At 54.1% G+C, this 23,054-nt stretch overlaps 1 protein-coding gene and 1 pseudogene across 3 annotated transcripts; both read left to right on the forward strand.

Moving 5' to 3' along the window:
* Nucleotides 1-1,284: 1,284 nt before the first annotated feature.
* Nucleotides 1,285-2,926, forward strand: LOC139010125 (ferritin heavy chain pseudogene; annotated as a pseudogene).
* Nucleotides 2,927-7,646: 4,720 nt separating this feature from the next.
* GRK6 (G protein-coupled receptor kinase 6) lies at nt 7,647-22,569 on the forward strand. 3 transcript variants are annotated; one of them, XM_070415106.1, is made up of 16 exons: nt 7,647-7,835; nt 11,696-11,791; nt 12,720-12,832; nt 12,963-13,040; nt 13,384-13,484; nt 13,801-13,893; nt 13,995-14,058; nt 14,196-14,336; nt 14,619-14,809; nt 15,584-15,621; nt 15,712-15,801; nt 16,687-16,895; nt 16,976-17,113; nt 20,495-20,632; nt 20,716-20,850; nt 21,488-22,569. In XM_070415106.1, the coding sequence occupies exons 1-16, from the start codon at nt 7,784-7,786 to the stop codon at nt 21,539-21,541; spliced, it is 1,731 nt and encodes a 576-aa protein (XP_070271207.1). In that variant the 5' UTR covers nt 7,647-7,783; the 3' UTR covers nt 21,542-22,569. The 3 variants fall into 3 exon arrangements, with proteins under 3 accessions (XP_070271207.1, XP_070271208.1, XP_070271209.1); XM_070415107.1 differs by having other exon boundaries at nt 21,041-21,573; XM_070415108.1 differs by lacking the exons at nt 7,647-7,835; nt 11,696-11,791; nt 13,384-13,484 and adding an exon at nt 13,506-13,671 and having other exon boundaries at nt 12,745-12,832; nt 21,486-22,569.
* The last annotated feature ends 485 nt before the right edge of the window (nt 22,570-23,054 follow it).

Genomic DNA, 23,054 nt, shown 5'->3' on the forward strand with positions numbered 1-23,054 from the left:
AGATAATAGTCTGGACCGTGACTGGCATTTGAAGCTGTGGGCAGTCCTTCGGGGCTGAGCCCTTCACCTGTGGACTCTGGTGTCTGGTAACTGCTTGGTGTGGGGAAGCCTCCCTGCACACACATTGGAATTGAGTCCAGGAGCCCTGTTAGCGGATCAGTGTTCCTTCCCCTCATCCCCAACGTGGATACAACAAAAGACCGTCCCATCCTCAGCTGGGTGGTGGAGTGGGCACGTGACCCAGGCCTAGCCAATCAGAACACTGCCTCTCTCTGTCCTAGGAGATTGGTTCCACATGAACACCTGACTCAAAGCAAACCACTGAGAGGCAAGCCCGGGGTTTTTGCTGGAATCAAGATAGAGGCTTTCTCTTTTTGTAGAAGTTGCCACATTGGTGAGAAGTGAGCTTGGCGCTGCTGGCAGCCATTTTTCACACCTCAGAGGGAAAACCTGGCCGACAGTACAGACAACACAGGTTAAGGATTAAAGAAGACAGACAAGAGAATACAGTTGGGGCTCAATGGGATGCTGCTTCTATGATGGAGAGACAGCGCCACGGCCTGCAAGTCGCACCTTTATTTTATAGTCAGAGCACACAAAGCAAAACAAGGGTAGTGGTCAACATGTTTGCAATGTTCTTGTGAGTTTCACCTTATTTTGGCAGCACTTGCTGCACCTCCCACAGTCCATTAGCTACCTAGGAAGGAGCAAGGGAGGACTATAAGGTCAAGCTTAATTATGCTAAGAGGGCTCTGCCCTCCAAGCTGGGACTTGTTGGTGGCCCTACCACAGGTCAGTCTGAGGCTTAATCCTATAGCCACTCCCTACAGTTGTACACCAAATATTACCAATAATATTCTCCTTCCAGACATACAGTTGTTATTCCAGAAAACTATTTCTGTGTAAACACAAAGCAAAACAAACAAACAAAACCACTCCCAACTTAGCGGCATAAAATTACTATTTTATTATGCTCATGGGTTTTGCAGGTCCAGAATTAGGCAAGACACAGCAGGGATGGCTTTGTGTGTCTGCCACAAATGCCAGGGCCCCCACTGGGGAAACTGGAATGGCTGGGGCTGATTCCAATGGCCAGGAGCTGGAATCGCCTGGAGGCTCCCTCACTCATACCTGTGGTGCTGTGGTGGGACTGTCCCTGGGAGCAGAGCACCAACACATGGCCTTTCCATTCCCTTTGGGCTTCTCACAGAATGGCCGCGGATTCTGAGGGAACCTCCCGAGAGAAGCTTTGGGAGAGGGAGCGTTGTCAGAGAACCAGGCTGCATGGCCTTTTCTGGCCTGGCTTCAGCCCTCATGGGCATCAGTAATGTTAGATTCTACTGATGACAGAATCACGAGGGACAGGCAAATTAGAGCCCACCTCTTGATGTGGGGATGGCAAGGGCACCTTGCAGAAGTGCCTGTGGGAGGGGAGTTTATTGCTACGCCCATCTTTGGAAAATACAATCTTCCCCTGCAGTGTTGGACCGCACACCCCTTTTAAGTCAGTTGTGGCCACGTGATTTGCCTTGACTAATGCAATGTGAGCAGAAGGGACTTGCTTCACTTCCAGCTGCAAGCTTTAAGGGCTACACGGAATTCACATTTCCTTTCACCAGCTGCTACTGTGGAAGCACAAATTGAGATGGAGCCCCGGTCACCATCAGTCCCTGAGTGATGACTCTGAGTGGATCCTGCCCACTTCCCAACAACCTGCATCAGACATGTGGTGAACCTGAGAGATAAATTTAAGTCTAATGTCTCTGAGATTTAGAGATTGTTTGTTACTGCAGCATAACCCAGCCTATCCTGATCTTTTTTTAAAAAATGGTAGCAAACCTTACACACTGCTCTGTGCTTTCCTTTTTTATTTAACAATGTATCTTGGAGATTATTTATATCAGAGCAGGAAGAGCACCTGCACTTTTTTGTAACACTATGTAGTATTCCTGTACCAGAAAGGACCAAATTTTACCTCATCGGTCCCTGTTAAGGATAATTAGTGCAGGACAATCTTGGCTGAGAGTTGCCCCAGTTTCCTGCTTCAACAGTGCTTGGGCAGACCCAGCACTCAGCTCCCACCCCCATGGGCTGCATAGATCAGGCCCACGTTCACTCCTCGTGGCACCCTCAGATGCCCCAAGGCCCCTGCCACCCACCCAGAAAATTGTGTCTCCCTCTCAGTTGCGCCAGAACTACCACCGGGACTTGGAGGCCGCCATCAACCACCAAATCTATGCCTTCTACATCTAGCTATCCGTGTCTTACTACTTTGACCGTGATGATGTGGCTTTAAAGAACTTGGCCAAATATGTTCTTCAACAATCTCATGAGAAGAAGGAACATGCTGAGAAACTGATGATGCTGCAGAACCAACGAGGTGGCGGAATCTCCCTTCAGGATATCAAGAAACCAGACTATGATAACCGGGAGAATCAGATGAATGCAATGGAGTGTGCGTCACACTTGGAAAAAAGTGTGACTCAGTCACTATTGGAATTGCACAAACTGGCCACTGACAAAAATGACCCCCATTTGTGTGACTTCATTGAGACTCATTACCTGAATGAGCAGGTGAAATCCACCAAAGAATTGGGTTGCCGAAACCGGTTTGGCTCAGTGGATAGAGCGTCGGCCTGCGGACTGAAAGGTCCCAGGTTCGATTCCGGTCAAGGGCATGTACCTGGGTTGCGGGCACATCCCCAGTGGGAGATGTGCAGGAGGCAGCTGATCGATGTCCCTCTCATCGATGTTTCTAACTCTCTATCTCTCTCCCTTCCTCTCTGTAAAAAATCAATAAAATATATTTAAAAAAAAAGAATTGGGTGGCCACGTAACCAGCTTGTACAAGGTAGGGGCTCCTGAATCCGGCAGGACAGAGTATCTCTTTGATGAGTACACCGTGGGAGACGGCGATGAGAGCTAAGCTTTAGGCTGCTTCCCCTAGCCATGGGTGACTTCCCTGGTCACCAAAGCAGTACGTGAACATGGGGTCACCTTTACCTTTTCTATAAGTTGTACCAAATCATCTACTTATGTTCTTTCCCTTGTACCATTCCTTCAAATAAAGTAATTGGTACCCAAGGATAATTAGCATAGTTCATCTTTTCGGACAATGCTGCAAGGAATAACCTTGAAAATTCATTTCTTATTTTGCTTGCGTGCAATTATGTTTGTAGAATAAATTCCTAGAAATGCATATCTCAGATGGTGGGTGGCAACTTCCCCTTTTAAAGAAATCACTTTTTTTATAATGTATTTTATTTTATTATTATTTTTACTGATTTCAGAGAGGGGAAGGGAGAAGGAGAGAGAGAGATTGAAACAGCAATGATGAAAGAGAGTCATTGATCGGCTGCCTCCTGAATGCCTCCTACTGGGGATAGAGCCTGCAACCAGGCATGTGCCCTTGACCGGAATCAAACCCAGGACCCTTCAGTCCGCAGGCCGACGCTCTATCCATTGAGCCAAACTGGATAGGGCTAAAGAAATCACTTTGGCTGTAGGTAGACAATGGGTTGAAGAGCAAGAACCTGAGAGTTATGCATAACACTGTCCCGTCTTCACCCTTTATCAACCACCAAGTCCTGCTCATACCAGCTCCATGACTGCTCTGAATCTGGCCACTTGTTTGTGACACCTCCTGCTCACTGCCCCAACACAGAGCACCCTCATTCCTCTTTCTAATGGTTTATCCCAAAAGGCCTTGTGCCCTGGTCAGTGTGCTCAGTGGTTAGAGTTTCGGCCGGTGCATCAAAGGGTTCAATTCCCGGTCAAGAGCACATACCTGTGTTGCAGGTTCAATCCCCAGCCCTGGCCTGGGCGTGTGTGGGAGGCAGTCAAACAATGTGTCTCTCTCACATCCATGTTTTCCTCTCTCTCTATCTCTCTCCCCTCACCCCGCTTCCCTGTTTTCCACTCCACTTGACGGCCTGCCCTTCCCTTTCCATGCGCCAGCTATGAGGAACCTTAGAGATTCTGCCTCCCCTTTGATTTTCATAGTGGAATGCAGGGCCCGTCTTTGCATTTCATAGGTTTCCTCCTAAAGAGAAGGGGTGTTCGGATGCTGGGCACCAAAACAACAGGTGCTCACAAGGCAGCTGAGCCCCTCTCTCCTGACCCTTGATCCCCACTCCTAGCAGGTCCTCCACAGTGTGGCACAGAGTAAGCAAATCTGATCACACTTCTCTCTGGCTTAAAACACTCTTGACAGCTCCTGCTACCCTCAAATGAAGTACAAACTCTATGAGGCTTCCAAAGACCTCCGTGATCCAGGCCCCTCCAAAGCCTGGACTCATTTCTTGGCCCCCAAGCCCAATACAATGTGCAGGTGAAACTCTACCCCAGTGCTCTGCCCTCAGGGCCCAAATGCATGAGCCCTTACTGTCTACCTCCACAGAACGCTGAATATGTGCTGGCCCTTGGTCCAGAAGGCTCTTTCCCTCCCCACTCCAGTTACTGCCGGAAGCCGGTCCATCCTTGCTGCTTGACACAGTCGCTGCAGGAAAGAAACATCTGCACAGCATATGTTTCAATGGACCTGGCATATATAGCATACTGTTCTTAATGTGTTTGCTCCCTTTAGCGCTATGTGTTTTAACCAAGGTCACCTCTCTGAGAAAGGTTGTTTCCCCAGGTGGGGATCTTTCCCTGAGGTTAGGGAGGGGATACAACCCCTTAATTAAGTGCCAGGCGGGTAGTTAAGCTACATAATCTTTACTCCCTGGAATGGAGATAAGAAACGCCCTAACCTTTGTAATAGAAATTGACAGGATTAAAATCGGCTGGTATAAATACGGATGTAACAAGACAATAAACATCAGATCCTCATCAGTTCCTAACCAGAACTCCGACCAGAACTTTGGCTGGAGATCCTGGCTATAGGTCCTGACTAGGCTGCTGATCAACTGAAGGCTGTCTTCGTGTCATTCCTTCTTCGCCGACTCCGTCCACACCTTTGGGGACCCCTGGACCCGCTGGGATTGGACCCCAGCAAGTTACCAGTTACCTGTGAAACCTGCACATTCTCACTCAACTCTCAGATCTCACTTGGACACAACAGCCTTCACTGGATGAGGTAACTGCCCTTTGTCCTACTAGATGGGTTTCCCTCTTCCAGGGCACTTACCTAGACTTCCAAATGTGTCCTAGGTCCATGTACCTTTCTTCGTATCAGCAATTTTCAACCAGCGGCACCGTGCCGCAAGAATGTTTGAAACATGAAGTACCTATTTAGTCAAGGGCACTGACCTCTTTTCCCTTAGATTGACAACAGCCAATGCAACAATAGCCATTGGTGTGAATGAATAAAAATGATACCTATTTTTTGTTATATTGGCAAAAAAATGTAATTTTTGGTGTGCCACAGAGTTTTAGTAATTAGCTTATGTGTGCCATGAGATGAAAAAGTTTGAACGTGGCTGCTACATATCCACTGCCCTCCTCTTGGTCCAAGCTACCATCCTCTCTCTACTGGAATTCTGTAACCTCCCAACTGCTCTCTCTCTCCGCTTCCACTCTTGCCCCCTTAATGTCCACTAGCTAGAGTGATCTTTTAAAATATAAATCATCCTTTCAAAGGCTTCACATTTCACGTGAGAAAAACAAATGCCTGGCCATGTTCCTTCATCACATGTCAGACCCTTGGGCCTGAAACGACACAGGCCCTCCTCTTCCCTGAACACATCAAACTGGCCCTAGGCTCAGAACCCTTCACCGCTCGTTACCTCTGCTTGGAACTCTGTTGCCCCAGATCTTTGTGTGATTGGATCTGCTCAAATGTCATATACCCTGAGACCATTTCCCTTCACTCACTCTTCTTTGTCTTGTCCTAAAAAATAAAACAACCAGTAATTTTACCAACAAAGGGGGTTTATTCGGGAATAGCAGAGACTTGCAATTCAAGACAAGCATGCTACAGCAAAACCATAGGCAAATTCAAAAAGCAAAGGAGAAGAACATTATTTCATAGAGAAAAAGAAGGAAATTGAGAGAAGTTGTTTAAAAGAAAGTCCACGCCTGGCGGGCATGGCTCAGTGGTTGAGCCTCGACCTATGAACCAGAAGGTCATGGTTTGATTCCCCATCAGGGCACATGCCTGGGGTTGTGGGCTCGATCCCCAGTGTGGGGCATGGAGGAGGCAGCCGATCAATGATTCTCTCTCACTGTGGATGTTTCTGTTTCTCCCTCTCCCTTCCTCTCGGAAATCAATAAAAATTTAAGAAAAAAAAAAGAGCATTTTCTTTAAAATAAATAAATAAATAAATAAATAAATAAATAAAGTCCACTTTCTTTTAAAGAGAGAAAAGGGAGAGTTCGGGGTAAGAAAGGACATCTTCCTGCTGGAGTAGTAAAGTAGTATCAACTGGCAAGGTGTGTCTCTTCCTGTTGAGGTTCCTAATTGACGCCTTCATTTTGGGGTCTGTAATTAGCCTCTAGCGGTAGGCAAGAGGGCTCCCCCTTCTGGACTCATTTCCAATGAGGTTTCCTTTTATTAATTTTCAGTCGTAATAGCATTTACCACTCTCTGAGACCACCCTACTTATATATTTATTGGATTTTCATCTTCATCCTCCTTCTAGCATGTAAACAGGGAGCGTGGCTATCTTGCTGACACCACTCGGTGCCAGACACCACTTGGATGCCCTGCATTTGGGGATGAATGAATGGATAGGTGACAGAAGCCCAGCTGCATCTGGTTCTCCCGTACTCCCTGAGTTTGGGCAAGCCTCCGTCTCCTGGTGTGTGAAGCGGGGATGGAGGGAGGAGGATGTTGAACTAGAGTCTACTCTAGACGGTTCTGATGAGCTGTGAAGTTTCGGCCTTGCTTTCTCACTAGTCTTCGGCCAGGAGCCAGCGCTGGGCCCGTGGCGCCTCAGCTCCCCACCTGTGTAATGGGTGTGAGCTCATCCCAACGTCTCGGGGTGGCAGCGCTGCCTTATAAGGCGGCAGAAGCCGAGGGCGGGCGAGGCCGTGTGGGTGGAGAGAAATCACAACATCCTGCAGCGGGGGCGGGGCGGGGGTGCCCGCGGCGCCGCGCCGGAGGCCGGGGAGCCGCTGGGGAGGCCTGCAGCCGCCTCTGGGCCTCTCCCCGCTTCCTCGGTGCGCCCTGCAGGACGGGCCGACCCACAGGAATACGAGCGGACCGTAGGCCCTGGCAGCTCGCGGCCCGGGAGGCCCAGAATGCCCAGTGCGGGTCCCCTGCAAACCCTAGAAAAGCCCCGGCGGCGGCCGGACCCGGGCCACACCCCCCCCTGCTGGCCCAATCGGAGCGCGCGGTGAGAACAACTGAACATCCGGCCTCCGGGGCGTGACCCAGAGGACCCACCGCCGTTGTCCCAGCGGAGGCTCGGCCCTAATTGGCAGTTCGGCAACCTACGAACGCGCAGAAATTCGAACCCAGGGGCCGGACCCCACCGCAAACCACTGAGGAAGGGGTGACGCATAAGTCCCGCCTCCCGCTCCTCGGAGCGAATCCCTGGCTCGGGGGCGGGGCAAGATGCTGAGGCTGTCTAATGGAGAGACGGCGCGGGGAGCGCCCTCCCGGTGATTGGCCAAGTAAAGTAAACAGAGGGTGGGGCGGGGCGGGGCGGGGCGGGCCGGCGCCGGGGTGGCCCCCGGAGGGGGCGGAGAGTGCGCGGCGGGCGGCGGCGGCCGGGGAGGCCCGGGAGGCCGCGGTGCGGTCACTGCGAGCCGAGCCGAGCGGAGCCGCGCCGATCGCCATCCGGCCCCGGCTCCCGCGCGCGATCCCGGCCGGTGGCGCGGGCCGGCGGCGCCGCAGCCCATGGAGCTCGAAAACATCGTAGCGAACACGGTGCTACTCAAGGCCCGGGAAGGTGAGGAGGCCGGGCGGGCGGGTGGCCGGGTGCGAAGAACGCGGGCGCGCGGCCTCTGAGCTCGGCGGGGCGACCCCGCCACCCCCTCTCCTAGGGCAGCGCGCTTCGCGCCCCTCACCCCGCGCAGACACGAGTCTTTCCGGCCCCGCGTCCTCCTCCTCCGCACCTGCCCCCGGGAGCTCGGGCCCAGGAAGGGGCGGGGGCCAGGCCACCGCCCTCGCGGCGTGGGGAAAATGAGGGGGTGAAGGAGCCGGTCTGGTGTACCAAGCGGAAGGAAGAGGGAAGGGTGGGACCCGAGACCCCGGAGAGCTTCTCTGAGGCCTCTCCCAGATGAGAGAGAAGATGCCCCAGGAAGGGGCAGCCTGCCCCCACGTGCCCGGGGCCCGGGGCCCGGGGCCCGCGGCCCGCGCACAGCCTGGACGGGCACAAGTTGATGCAGGGTAAAGGTTTGGAGAATGAATGAACGGCCATCGGACCTGGGGAAGCTGCTAGTCACGTATGCTACCAATATGACTGCCACTTGCTCAGCACCTAATGACACTGGGGACAGAGGTGAATGGGTCACGATTTTTGCCTTCAGGAAGCACACAGGCTACTGGGGCACATAAGCACAGAAATCAGTGGGAGGCAGCTTTGAAAGAAGAGAGCATACTGGGCTGGCAGGACTGTGAGTGCAAGGCCTGGCAGGGGGAGCTGGTCTGGTGAACCAAGTGTGTGCTGAGCTCATGGCTCCCACCCAACGTGTTAGCAGACATCTGCTCTAGAGGGTCCTGGGACACGCAGAAGGACCAAACCTGACCCTCACTGCCGGGTGCTCAGTCTGCCCCTCCTCTGCTATTGTCTACCTTGGTAACATAATCAAACACGCACTTGGTGCTGTGTCCTGTCCAGGGTGCTGGCAACCAGCACTGTACAAGACCCGTCTTTTTGGAACTCTAGGACAGGGAGGTCATGACAGTTTTTCCACTCTTTGCTGAGCTTCCAGCCGAAAGTGCCCTGAAAGAGTAGTCTGCTTCACCTGTGTGCCCCTTTTGCAGCGACTTTCCTCCAGGTTACATAGTAAGACTGGTTGACCCAGGCTGAGGATACAGGATGCCCCAATACAGCTTGTAGGAAGCACAGAGGAGCCCCCAGCTGGCACAGCACCTGGTACCTTCTGCCTCCCCAATGGGTATTGACCCTAGGGAGGTGCTGCCTGGAAATAGGCATGGCAGGCTGGGTCCTTAGTGCCCAGAGCCTTCCTTATCTCCTGTCCCTTATCGAGTCCGGGGCTGGGCCTTCCTCCCAGCCTCTGGGGGCATCTGCCGATTCTGTTCTGCCTCGTCATCCAGCAAGCCAGGGAGGAGGGGTGAGGAGAGCCTGGCCTGGCCTCCCTCCTATTGCTGTAGCCAGTTCAGGCCTCAGGCTGCTGAGAACACTGTCTTGCCTGGCCAGAGAGTATGGGCATCATCAGATAGGCTTCTTCAGGCGGTGGGTGAGGCGTAGGAGTTTGGCCAGACCCGGGACCCATGCCTCCACTGGGGAATCCTCACCCCACCTGGCTGTGTCTCTCCCACCTACCTGGCTCTAGACAAGTCTCTTCTCTCTGAACTTTGGTAACCTTTTTTTGTGGAATGGTTGGGAACAGGACATGAAAACTAAAGGAAATCCCAATTGTCTCCGAGTCCTGAACCCTGGCCCGTGGACTGGCTGCATCAGAATCGCTTCATGAGCTGGCTGACAGCTTGGGGCTGGGTCTTTGCCAGCTTCCCAAGTGGTTTGGGAGCATTTGGTGTATATAGTCAGTTGACACCTAATAAATATCTGACATATTTGGGGTGGGAAAGGAGCTTGGGTTGTGACCCCAAGGATATGGGTTCCAATCCTGCCTCTGGTACCTCCAGGTTTTGTGATCTTGAACACAATGGTTCATTTCAGGGTCTTGGTTTTCTTATGAAATTGGGCCAGGTCTGGCAGAGCTGCTGAGAGGATGAAGTGGGACAGCCCTGGGGATGTGAGGCCTCGCTTAGTCCTTCCTTTTCCACGTTCCCAGAGACATAGTGAGGTGACCAAGCTGGGGCGGGGAGGAGCCCCACTGACTGGTGGCAGTTCCAGGACAGGATATTTGCGTGTGACTCTGTGCTGCTGCCTTAATGTGGCTGGGAGGAGGGGAGGGAGGAGGAAGTAACTGATGGGGAGGCAGGCGGATGGAGGGTTGGGTGAGGGACCTGCGGGGGTGGGGGAGGAGTTCCCCTTCTAGGGAGGCATTGCCTGGGTTGGGGTGGGGGGGGGGGGGTCTGTTGCTTACTCAGAGTGGAGCAATGACTGGGATACACTGGGTGTGGGCTGCAGGAGGGCTGCTAGTGGGTTTCCCAATGGGTGCCCTGCAACACTTCCTCCTCTGGTCAGCTTGGGTCAGGGAGCACATTGAGGGACCCAGCCCTGCTTCCTCCCTAGAAGGCAGCCCCTTCCCCTTGCACACCCGCCTTCAACAAGGCCAGATGGAGATAAGACTGGGTAACCCAGGGGGGAAACTGAGGCCAGGCAAGGGAAAGTGGTAGCTTGAGATTGCCATTGATTTGGAGCTGGGGCCCACCTCCTATCACAGACCTACTGGTGTTGGACACAGACTCTCCCAGTCACCCTCGCAACACCTCCGGAAGTGGCCTAGGACCCAAAGTACACATGGAGAAATTGAGGTTAATAGTGGGCAAGTGATGGGCCTAAAGGGTGAATTGGAGATTCCAACCAAGGTCTCCTAGACTCAGGCCCCTTGCACTATTTTCAACCTCATGGCCCACAGGCCACATCTGGCTAGCTCTCTTAACATGTTTTATTTGGCTGAAGTGGTATTTAAAAAAATAGGAACCAATATTTCATATAACAGTCTGGATTCCCAGAGCTGGCCACACTGAGCCAGCATTCTTAAATATATATATATATTTTATTGATTTTTTTGCAGAGAGGAAGGGAGAGGTGTAGAGAGTTAGAAACATCGATCAGCTGCCTCCTGCACACCCCTACTGTGGATGTGCCTGCAACCAAGGTACATGCCCTTGACTGGAATCGAACCTGGGACCCTTGAGTCCGCAGGCCAACGCTCTATCCACTGAGCCAAACTGGTTAGGGTGCCAGCATTCTTCCCTAGCAAAAACCAAGCAACAGCTGGAGTTGTGCTGCAGCCGCCTCTATTAGAAGGGACACGACTAGGTCAGTTCACCACACTCTCCACCACTCCCTGTTGTCTCCCATCTGGTCCACATTCACCATATCTGCCTAGCTTTGTAGGCATTTGAGCTGCTACCTGGGTCTCCGCAGCTGCAGTTGGGAGGTCACCTAGGTGAAATGAGGCAGGTATGAGGGCCAGGGAAGCCCCTGTTTGCAGGGGTGGGCATCCTGAGTGCCAACCCTCCTGCTGCCACCTTATTTGAGTCTCTTATAGCCCTGATACAGGGCCCAGTGACTCAGGCTGCCCTCTGACTCTGGCAACTGTCAGGCATATGTCCTAGATTCTCCCCCTTTTGGGTGTTGATTTACATGGTTCCCACCATTGTCAAGTTCTTCTCTATTTTCTTCACCTGAGAAACTACCTGCTAGGTAGCAGTTGAGACTTGCCAAGGCTGCCCAGAAACCCCCTTCCCCAGCGTCCTGGCCTTACTGCCCTCTTGGCTCTTCCAGCTCAGGAGCCCCTAGCAGGCGATGGATGGGACCATGTATGTCCGGGAACCCAGTGAAGATGTGTTGGAGTTGTAGAAGGAAGGCCTCTACAAGCCTCCTTTAGTGAACTGTGCCTCAGCTGGGCCCTGAAGGCCTCCGGACCATGCTGAGAGTGGAGGGGAGGCTTGGCGGTGGCCAGACTCAGCGCCTGTTTGCTCCCACAGGTGGTGGCGGGAATCGCAAAGGCAAAAGCAAGAAATGGCGACAGATGCTGCAGTTCCCCCACATCAGCCAGTGCGAAGAGCTGCGGCTCAGCCTCGGTGAGGCCTGGGTGGAGACCCGGGGTGCTGAGGCCAGGGTGCCCTGCTGGTGTCAGGAAGCCTCCCCTGAGACCTTACCCTGGGGCAGACGGGCAAGGTTGGGGGGGGTCCAGGGAGCAGATTTAGGCTACACCACCCACCTCAGTTTCAGTTCCTGGACTTGTGATGGGCGAAGGCAAAGAGCAAACAAAACAGCAGGGGGCGGGTGGGGTGAGTGTGGGGAGTAGGGCAGGGTCAGATTTGGGGCAGTATGAGAGAAACAGAGGAAGAAAGGGCTGGGCCTAGGGGGAGCAGAGCTCAGGGGACAGAGGATATAGTAGAGGCTGGAGCCAGCCCACAGATTGACTTTGTTGGGAACCTTACCCAGTCTGGTCCTGGGGGGCCCAGCAAAGCCTTGACCAGAAGGGCCCAAAACCCCAGTTCCTGCTTATCTTGGCTGAGGCCCCAGGTCTGAGCAGTACTTGAGGTTGCCCAGGCCCCCCTGACAACCTACATGTGGGCAAGGAGTATATTGCAGCTGCTTCCACTGCCTGGGAAGGAGATCTAGCCTGGAGCGCAACGGAAGCCACAGCTTCCTCCCGTACTTTCGCCAGGCAGGCAGCAGGTGTGGGCCCAGCCTGGGCCTGGGCGGAACCTCAGACCACACCCAACCCCAGCACTGTGACGAATTCGAGGTGGTGTGAACAAGGAGACAGTGGGGGAGGTGAGGGCCCCGGTTCTAGAGCCACACTCCTGGCTGTGTGACCTTGGACTAATCACTTAGCCTTTCTGGGCCTCAGAGTCCCAAGCTATGATGTAGTAGAGGTTCTAAAGGAGAAAATGGGTGCCGTACTTCAGGGCTGGGACCCAGGGCCTGGTGGTGTGGACAGGAATGCCCCACTGGCTAGCTCCAGGTCCAGAACCCAGCAGCTCCCACCTCTGCCTGCAGAGCGTGACTACCACAGCCTATGCGAGCGGCAGCCTATTGGGCGCCTGCTGTTCCGAGAATTCTGCACCACGAGGCCTGAGCTGACCCGCTGCATTGCCTTCCTGGATGAGGTGGTGAGTGCTGCTTAGCCCCGGGCCCAGCCCAACTCCCAGGGTAGACAGAGGTCCCAGACCCTGTGTGCTCTGGTGCCCCATACCTGTTACTTCCCCCAGACCTCAAGCCTCTCCACCTTCCACCCTGCAGGCTGAGTATGAAGTGACTCCTGATGAGAAGAGGAAGGCATGTGGGCAGAGGCTAATGCAGAATTTTCTGAGCCACACGGTGAGTGAGCAATGATGAAGGGATGACGGCAGCGGGCAGAGCTCAGTGATGGGGAGAGGAGTGGTCACCACCTGGGCAGAGATGCCCTGGAGCTGCTCCAGGCTCACCAGGCAGCATCGTGGGCACAGAGCCTAGGAGGGGGGACAAGCAGCCTGCCAGCAGCTCTGCTCTCCCCTGCCTCTAATGATGAAGCAGGAACCGAGTTCAGTCATCAGACAGGCTAGGGCACCACCAGCCTGCAGCTGCCCCTAGCACTGGCCCGAGATATCTGCCATCTCTGCCCTAGGAGTGAGCAGCTGGCCAAGGGGGCCCGTTCACTGACCTGTCTGTGGCCTGTCCTCAGGGTCCTGACCTCATTCCTGAGGTCCCCCAGCAACTGGTGACTAACTGTGCCCAGCAGCTGGAGAAGGGGCCCTGCAAAGACCTCTTCCAGGAGCTAACCCGGTAAGCCTCTCCCTCCCACAGGCCTAAAATTGCGTCCTGAGGAGGGGCTTCTGTGGGTGTGGAAGACTGTGAACAGCTCAGCTGCTCAGCCTCTCATCCCAGCCTTGCCATGCTGTGTGACCTGGGGCAGGTTGCCTCCCCTCTCTGTAGCATCCTCAACTTCAGCACGGGTGTGTCTCCGTCCTAGGTGGGTTAGCAGGAGGGTTGGCTGAGGATGCTGCCTTTTAGGCTGAGCGTGCATGTAACAGGGGGACTGGTCCATCAAACTGAGAACCTGGGATGTCAGGCTGACCAGTGGGCTGGGCCTTCTCAATAGGCTGACCCATGAGTACCTGAGTGTGGCCCCTTTTGCCGACTACCTCGACAGCATCTACTTCAACCGTTTCCTGCAGTGGAAGTGGCTGGAAAGGTGAGCTCCTCGAAGGTGGGGCCAGGCCGGCCAGGTTGTTGGGGCTGTCATGGGCCTTGGATCTCTGCTCAGTCATTTGCTCCCCAAATCCTTTCCCACAGGCAGCCAGTGACCAAAAACACCTTCAGGCAGTACCGAGTCCTGGGCAAAGGTGGCTTTGGGGAGGTGAGTGGCCAAGCCAGACCATGTAGTGGTGGGGTAGAGTGGGTCCTGGACAAGCCCTCCTCCCTGCCCCCCAAACCGCTGTACCCCCAGCAAGAGCACAGCTTGTTCCCATTTGCCTCATCTACCCTGCCTATTAGGTGTGCGCCTGCCAGGTACGGGCAACAGGCAAGATGTATGCCTGCAAGAAGCTGGAGAAGAAGCGCATCAAGAAGCGGAAAGGGGAGGCCATGGCACTCAATGAGAAGCAGATCCTGGAGAAAGTGAACAGTAGGTTTGTAGTAAGTACAGACAGGAGACCCGCCCTGTCCCCTGGCCATGTGCTTGCCCTCCCCACTCACCAGGCTGATCTTTTCCCCCCACCCCACCCCTCACCCCTCCAGGCACTGCCTCCCATTCTTGGAGATGCCTGGGAAGGGCAGGTTTTGGGGTGTTGATACCAGGCCTGGGAAGCAGGCTGGGCCCCCAGGAGTGGCACTGAGGATATTTTGGGCGCTGGCACCAGCCCCGCCACCAGGTGGCCTGTGTTCCCTGCCTGAGGGCTCGGGTCCCTTGGGCCACAGGTGAGCTTGGCCTATGCCTATGAGACTAAGGACGCGCTGTGCCTGGTGCTGACACTGATGAACGGAGGTGACCTCAAATTCCACATCTACCACATGGGCCAAGCTGGCTTCCCAGAGGCACGGGCCGTCTTCTACGCTGCCGAGATCTGCTGTGGCCTGGAGGACCTGCATCGGGAGCGCATTGTGTACAGGTGTGGAGCTTTGCCTCCCACCAGGGGCTGTGGCTGGGCACGAGTGAAGGTGGTGGGTAGATGTGGGTGTCTGAGTCCTGGGAAGCACTGGCTCGAGGCTCTGCACTTGCCCACATTAGGTGGATTTGAAAGGCTCAGAACCCAGACTCTGGGATCTGGCTGGCATGGGGGTGTATCCGGCATTGTCACCCTTCTCAGTGACTTTGGGCCAGTCTGCTTCCTGCGCCTAACACCGTTTCCTTTCCTGGAAAGCAGAGGCTATAATTCCTGCCTGGTGGGTTGTTATAGGGGCCAAATGAGAGGATTTGGTAAAATACACAGGGCTTGGCAGTGAGGGCTCTGCCTATTACTGTTATTGGTGATTATTTCCTTGGAGTCTCCCAATAGCCCCAGGAGGGAAAGAATGAGCAACCCCATTTGACAGGAAAGGTAGAGTCAGCCACCAAAGGGTTGGGGGGGACATGGGGGGAGCCCCTCGACATTGGGTGGGTGAGCAATGCTACTAATGACATCTGGGGAGCTTCCCTAGGTAAGAGATGCCTTCCACATGCCTAGTCAGTCCCAGGAGTACTGGCTCCATAAATCCTTTGTCTGCTCCCTCGAACTGGGGTTGCTGCGGGTGGAGGGCAAGGCTCTCTTGTCACCCTGGCAACAAATGGCTCCTACACGTGCTGCACATCGCATCCCAGGAGCTGACCCAACAGGGAGGGGGTAGCCCTGCCTGGCTGCCTGGCACACTGAGCAGCATCTGATCCTGCCCTTCTCTCCCCACAGGGACCTGAAGCCAGAGAACATCCTACTGGATGACCATGGTGGGTGGGGGGGTCACAGAGGTAGGGTGGTGTGGGGTGGGGTCCAGCCCACCTGCTTCATGGGCTCCTCACTTTTTCACCCACGTTCAGGTCACATCCGAATCTCTGACCTGGGGCTGGCTGTGCATGTGCCTGAGGGCCAGACCATCAAAGGCCGTGTGGGCACCGTGGGCTACATGGGTAAGTCCTCTCACCGTCCTGGGCCCGACACCTCCCTCCCCCCAACTTCTGTGGAGTCTCCTGTGTCTCCGGGAATAGAAAAAGCTATTGTCCCTCCTTCATAGATCAGGAGTCAAGACTCAGCCAGGGCCCCACATCCATGTGAACCCACTTCATCTGTTACTTACTGAGCTCCTATTGGCTGGACTTGCAGGTGGCGACCAGTGAAGGGACTTAAACCCATGTCCATGGCCCCAGCCCTCCACCCCTGACCTGCCTATACTCAGAGTGGGAGTGCCCATCTGGAGAGGGGCCAAGATGAGGTCCTGGGTTCCCCTCTGGGACCACATGACACAGTAGGCAGAGCCCGGACTGCAGGTGGTCTCTTACCCGCCCCTTGCTTATTGTGTGTCCTTGGACCGGCCACTCCCAGCCTCACTTTCCCTGACTATGATCCTCATACCTCCTGCCAGGGTTGCCTCGAAGATGAAGAGGCAGTAGAGGCAACTCACCCTGCCCTGTAGGCAGTGTAGGCATCCAGCAAGTGACTTTCCTCCTTTCCTTGGTCTAATACTAAATCCATAGGTTGCAAACTGGTAGCCTCACGGGCTTCATTTGGCCTATGTTTGTGTGTTTCAATCAAATTAGTTTAAAACAATTGGAATTGGTTGCCAACATTGAATGAGCCAGGCTGCCTCACATTAAAAATACGGATTTCTGACTTGTTTGAAGTTAGAAACCTGCCCTCTGCAGGTGCTCTCCTACTCACCATGGTCCCCACCGGGCCATTGGCGGTGCCTACTTGCCTGGTGGGTGTTCGAGCTGATCCCCTGCCTTGACATGTGCTGCGCTTCCTGGGGTACCCCTGACTCCTTCTTACCCCTAACTCCTATGCCACCCACCCAGCTCCAGAGGTGGTGAAGAACGAACGGTACACGTTCAGCCCAGACTGGTGGGCGCTAGGCTGCCTTCTGTACGAGATGATTGCAGGCCAATCGCCCTTCCAGCAGAGGAAAAAGAAGATTAAGCGGGAGGAGGTGGAGCGGCTGGTGAAGGAGGTGGCTGAAGAGTACTCCGATCAATTTTCCCTGCAGGCCCGCTCACTCTGCTCCCAGGTGTGGCAGCTAGCGGGAGGCCTGGGCTGGGGCTGGGCACCTCTCCCAAGGCCACCCTGACCACCCCTCCCCTGCTACAGCTCCTTTGCAAGGACCCTGCCGAGCGTCTGGGGTGTCGTGGAGGTGGTGCCTGTGAGGTGAAGGAGCACCCCATCTTCAAGAAACTGAACTTCAAGCGTTTGGGAGCGGGCATACTGGAGCCGCCCTTCAAGCCTGATGTGAGTACCACCTATATGAAGGCAGGACCAAGCCAGGGTGGGGGCTGGCGGCTCTTGGAGTCAGGATACCTTCCATTTGAATGTAAGAAAGCCTAGCTCAAACGGCTTAGCCAACAAAACAGATAATTCCCTGGACTCACAAAAATGAAAAGCCCCATCTTGGGCCCCAACTATGTTGTAGGAATGGTCTCTCTCCTTCTCCCTCCCCGAGAACTGGTCAAGGGACAGCATTTACTCGCAGGTAGCTCTCCCAGGGCATGGCAGTGGTGGACCCAGCAGCTCGAACCCACAGTCTGCCAGCTCAGCCACTCCTGTAGATAAAGAGCACCTCTTGCCCAATGATTTAAAAAGTCCTAAAAGAGAGGATAAAAGGCCTAAGGCTGACGCTAATTGCCTTTGATTCCTCAGAGGCCCCTCAGTGGCCACACCCGGATCATATGCCTACCTACAGCACTGCTAATGGAGAAGACCAGTTCCCCAAAGGAAAACCAAGATGCTGTTAACAGCAGGGGGGAGGGCTGTTAGGGTTGGCATAACACCTGGTGCCCATGACGCCTGGCAGTGCTCACCTTCCATCTATGGGCAGAACCCTCCCTCTCGTAGAAGCTCACCCATTTGCTGACATCTCAGTGGGTCAGGCATCCTGCAGGCAGGAATATTCTTGAGTTATCAAACTCCAAGTGGCAAAACCCCAACTCAGACTTACTTATGCCCAACATGGAGTTTGTTGGTTCATTTGGCCAGAAAGTCCCAGAGTAGGGCCCACATCAGGGTTTTATGCTGTGTTGCCAGGACTCCATCTCTTGGCTCTGCTTCAACCTGTTGACTGCCCTCCCACTAAATTCAGGCTTCTCTGTATGAAGTCACAGGGAAGGTTCTGATTGGCCAGAATTAGGTCATGTGCTTACTCCCCTCGCATATGTGAGAGGCCTGTGTCCTGTGTTCACCAGGAACACGGGAGGCAGGAAGGTGATGGGCAGACTAGGTTGATGCATGATTGTTTATTCATTCAACAAATATCTGAGTGCCCAGATGTGCCAGACCGTGGAGATAATGAAGTCAACAGGACCCAGTCCTGCCTTCATGTTCTAGTGGGAGAACACACCAGTATAGGCCAGTAAGTGAAAACATTTTAGGTGATGTGAAGTGCAGCAGCAAAGAATAAAGCAGGTAAAAAGAAGATAAGGAGCCGAAACCGGTTTGGCTCAGTGGATAGAGCATTGGCCTGCGGACTGAAGGGTCCCAGGTTCGATTCCGGTCAAGGGCATGTACCTGGGTTGCGGGCACATCCCCAGTAGGAGATGTGCAGGAGGCAGCTGATCGATGTTTCTCTCTCATCGATGTTTCTAACTCTCTATCTCTCTCCCTTCCTCTCTGTAAAAAATCAATAAAATATATTTAAAAAAAAAAAAAAAAAGAAGATAAGGAAGATGGTGGATGGTCTCTGAGGAGTTGACAGTTAAGCAGAAGCCTAAAATATGTGAAGGAAAGAACCCTGCCAGGATTCATAGTGTGAGCATTCCAGGGAAAAGGCCTGAGCCAGACAGTGGAGTCCTGGGGCAGGGACCAGCTTCAAGAACTAATACAGCAACGAGGGGCTAGTATGACAGAGGCGTCTTCCTCTGAGTGTGATGGGGGCCTCTGGGAACATTGAGACAGGAATGTGAGGTGTTGGGTGGGCCATAGAGGAGGTGAGTGGAAGGGAGGGACCCACTAGCAGGCTGCTGCCTCTGAAGGACTCTGCCATGTAGGCCTCACTGACACCCATGATGTGGGCATTGCTGGGGGTGGCTGAGCCTGACGTCAGCAGCTGCCTCCAGCTGCACTGCCACTCCTACCTCCCAGGCACATCGTCTAATTTAACCTTGAAACCACCCACTGCCCCCCGTCTTTCATTCTAAGTAGAAAACCAGCCCAGCCGGCGTGGCTCGGTTGAGCGTCAACCTATGAAGCAGGAGGTCATGGTTTGATTCCCGGTCAGGGCAGGTTGTGGGCTCGATCCCAAGTGTGGGGCGTGCAGGAGGCAGCCGATGATGATTCTCTCTCATCATTGATGTTTCTATCTCTCTCCCTCTCCCTTTCTGAAATCAATAAAAATATGTACATTTTTTAAAAGTTAGAAAATCAGTGCCTTGGACTTTAACAAGGCACTGATTGTTTTTAACAGCTTTATTGGGAGTAAATTCATATACTATGTAATCCACTCATTTTAAAGTATATAATTAGATGGGTTTTAGCATATTCAGAATTGTACAAGCATCATCACAATCAATTTTAGAACATTTTCATCACCCCCCCCGCCAAAAAAAAACCAAAAAACCTCGTACCCATTAGCAATCATTCCCCATTCTCCCCTTCCCCTGGCAACCACTAATCTTTCTGTCACTATAGACAGGGTGTGCTAAAAAAATGTATACATACTTCATAGCTGATAGCTCAATTGATTTTTTTTCTTTTCAGATTTAACCCATTGGAATTAATAATTATTCAAAGTGTGTACAGTTTTTGGGGACACCCTATATTTGCCTAATCTGGACATTTTATATAAATGAAATTATACACGATGTGGTCCTTTGTTAATGGCATCTTTCCCTTTGCATGTCTTTTTTCTTTTCTTTTTCCCTTTGCATGTTTTTAAACCTCATCAGTATTATAGCACATTTCAGTTCTTCTCTGTGACTGCACAATATTCCAGTGTATGAATAGTCCACATTTGTTTGTCTTCATCAGTTGCTAGACATCAGGGTTGTTTCCACTTTTTGGCTATCGTGAATAATGCTGCCACGAACATGCACATAGACATTTCTGTGGGGACACAGGTTTCCTTTTCTCTTGGCTGTGTACCTAGGAATGGAGTTGTTGGCTCATCTGGTAATGCTGTTTAACCTTTGGGGAACTGCCAGACTGTTTTCCAAGGCAGCTGCACTATTTTATATGATGATGTTTTAATAGATATCCTTAATAGTAGGGGATGGAGCAAGCTATGGAACATCCCAAGACAGAGACCCCTCAGCACTGGGCCCTGCATGCAGGTGCCCTCTGAGGGTGCCTGCTGAGATTCAGCTTCTGCTCACCTCACCAGTTGCACACGCAGAGAGCTGTGTGCAGACGGAGGGGGCACTTGTTAGTGGTTCCACCCGGCACTGTGGAGGCTGCTGGCTGTGGTGGGTCAGCTACCAGCAACTGGTCAGGGATGGAGAATGATCCCATTTACAGAGGGGAATTGAGCTCAGAGGGAAGGGACTGCCATGCTTAAGAAGTACATGGGTTGCTGGTTTCTGACTCCAAACCAGAGAGCACAACCAGGCCAAGACTGGAGTGGTTCTCAGGGCTGAGCTGCCCTCCCATGCTCCTATCTGACCACTGCCTTTGTCCCCTCAGCCCCAGGCCATTTATTGCAAGGATGTCCTGGACATCGAACAGTTCTCCACGGTTAAGGGTGTGGAGCTGGAACCCACGGACCAGGACTTCTATCAGAAGTTTGCCACGGGCAGTGTGCCTATCCCCTGGCAGAATGAGGTGGGACCTGCCCAGCTGAGGGGGTGAAGGGGCTCCAGAGGTCGGCCCTGGGGGCAGTCCTCACAGCTGCTGTCCTATGGCAGATGGTGGAGACCGAGTGCTTCCAGGAGCTGAATGTCTTCGGGCTGGATGGCTCAGTTCCCCCAGACCTGGACTGGAAGGGCCAGCCCCCTGCACCCCCCAAGAAGGGACTGCTGCAGAGACTCTTCAGTCGCCAGGTAACCCCAGTAGTGTCCTCCCTGGGCCCCAGCCTTGCTCCAGGGGATGGTGGGTGGGAGGCCGGGCCAGTGCCCGCATGTGCTGTGAGTGGGCTTCCTCCAGCCGTGCCAGTGGTACCCAGGGTCTCTGGTCTCATTCCCGCCCATCCCCCACCTCTGGCTGGGCTCACGGCCTCTTTTCTCTTTCCAGAGGTGAGCAGTGTAGGCTCCCCGTGGGTTGGCTTTGCTGCCTGGCCTCGGGGAGCCACGGGCAGCCCTTCCATGGCAGAGGCGAGATGTGGGAGAAAGAAGTCCGGTGCCCGCTCCCCACCTTACCCTCCCCACTGCTTTCGTTCCCTGCACCCCGGCACCTTCAAGCTGCTAGCCTTGCTTAGCCATCTGTTTCCCCGTGCCCTGCCTTCAGCTGCCCCAGGGAAGAGCAGCTTGATGGGGCCCTGCCCTGGCAAAGCCTGGATTCCACCTGGTCCCCTTACTTCAGCCTGTAGTTGGCAGCCCCTGCACCAATGTGTGGCCTGAGCTGCTGCTCCAGGCCCCTCGTGGGAGGTCCCCTCCCAGAGCATGGCCCACTCACTGATGGCACTGGTGGCTAACAGCGCTTGCTCTGCCTCTCTCCCTCTGTGTCTTCCCTGCCCTCCAGGACTGCTGTGGGAACTGCAGCGACAGTGAAGAAGAGCTCCCCACCCGCCTCTAGCCCCCAGTCTGAGGCCCCCACCGGCGGTTGGCGGTAGCAGCTACTTCGAGTGCTGTTTACAGTTTTGCACAGTGGTCCTCCCCATTGTCCACTCAAGTTGTGGCCTGGGGAACACAGCCGGAGCTGTCCCCAGTGTTCTCTGCCCCTCGGCCCGCAGTCTGGCTGAGTTTGGCAAGGCCTAGGCTGTCCTTGGGACAAAGGTGCGTCCCTTCAGCTCTTGTCCGTGGAGCTCGGGGCTTTCTGTATTTATGTATTTGTACGAATGTATATAGTGACTAGAGCATTCTGAAGACCCACGCTGGAGCTGGCAGAGGGGCCACTGCCAAACTCAAGGCTCCTCAGGCCCCTGAGCCCCCAGCACTGTGCTCACCGCCGCCGACCTCCGAGTGAGACTCGTGCCTGCCTCTGCTGCCCTGGCTCAGGCCACCACCTCGGGCCCAATGCTGTCCCTTCTCAGCACTTGTCAGAGCTGAATCTGGGGCATGTGCCAAAGTATGAACAGAGATTGGGCTGACTCTGGGACCCATCAGTCCACTGCCCAGGCTGTCCCAGAGGGGTGTGGGGTGTGCCTCTGCCTTCCAGCTCCCAGGGCACCTTGTCCCTCATGTTGTGACCTGTCCTGAAGACACCTCTTGCAGAAATGCCCCATCCCAGGCGGGGAAAGGGGGTGTCCCTGGCCAACCCTCAAACATTCCAGACTTCTCTCATAACAATAGACACATGTGCCCAGCAATAACCCACCCCTCCCTCTGCGCGTGCGTGTGTGCGCGTGCGTGTGTGTGTGCATGCGTGCGTGTGTGTGTGTGTGTGTGTGTGAGTGAAGGGGGCAGGCTGAGGTTGTGTGCCTATATGCCAGGCCCCACCCAGCCCTTCCCAGACTGGATAGCCATCCTGGTCCCAGTGTTGGAGTAGCATGGGATTACAGGACCCTGGTTTTTCCATATTTAAAGCCAATTTTTATTACTCATTTTGTCCAATGTAAGCTGCCATGTGTCTCTATGTGAATACAGTCTGAGCACAAAGCTGGCCTGCTGCCCCTGCCTGCCTCTTTCTTGCTGCTGGTGCTCGGCCAGTCTTCTTCCCTGGATCTGCTGGAAGTGGGAAGGGATTGGAGGTGGGCCTGGTGGGGGCTGCCCTTCTAGCAAGGGCCAGGAGTTCCCAGGGTGACCTTGGGGCAGCCTCTCCAAGCATTCAGGCCTTTGGGTTTCTTAGCTTCCTACATGGGATGAGGCCTGAGGGAATTGGGTCCCCACCAAGGTGTGGGTCTGGCTTTGCCTGATATTGAGAGGCAGGCTCAGCTGGCAATATCCCCTCCAAGGCCAAGGTGGCCTGGCCCTCAATTGTGGACTTGGAGCAGCCTGGGGAGTGAGGTGGAGCTGCTGTTAGAAACACCTGCCCAGTCTGTCTCACCTGGACACCTGCTGTGTGCCTGGCCCAGGGCCAGTGCACGTGCAGTAGAGCCATCCCTCTGCTTTGCCCTTGAAGCAGGGAATGTGGCCAGGCCAAGACGAGA

The sequence above is a fragment of the Myotis yumanensis genome, unplaced genomic scaffold, assembly GCF_028538775.1.
Source record: "Myotis yumanensis isolate MYYU_CA2020_CCGP unplaced genomic scaffold, mMyoYum1.0.hap1 SCAF_5, whole genome shotgun sequence".
Classification (NCBI taxonomy): Eukaryota; Metazoa; Chordata; class Mammalia; order Chiroptera; family Vespertilionidae; genus Myotis; species Myotis yumanensis.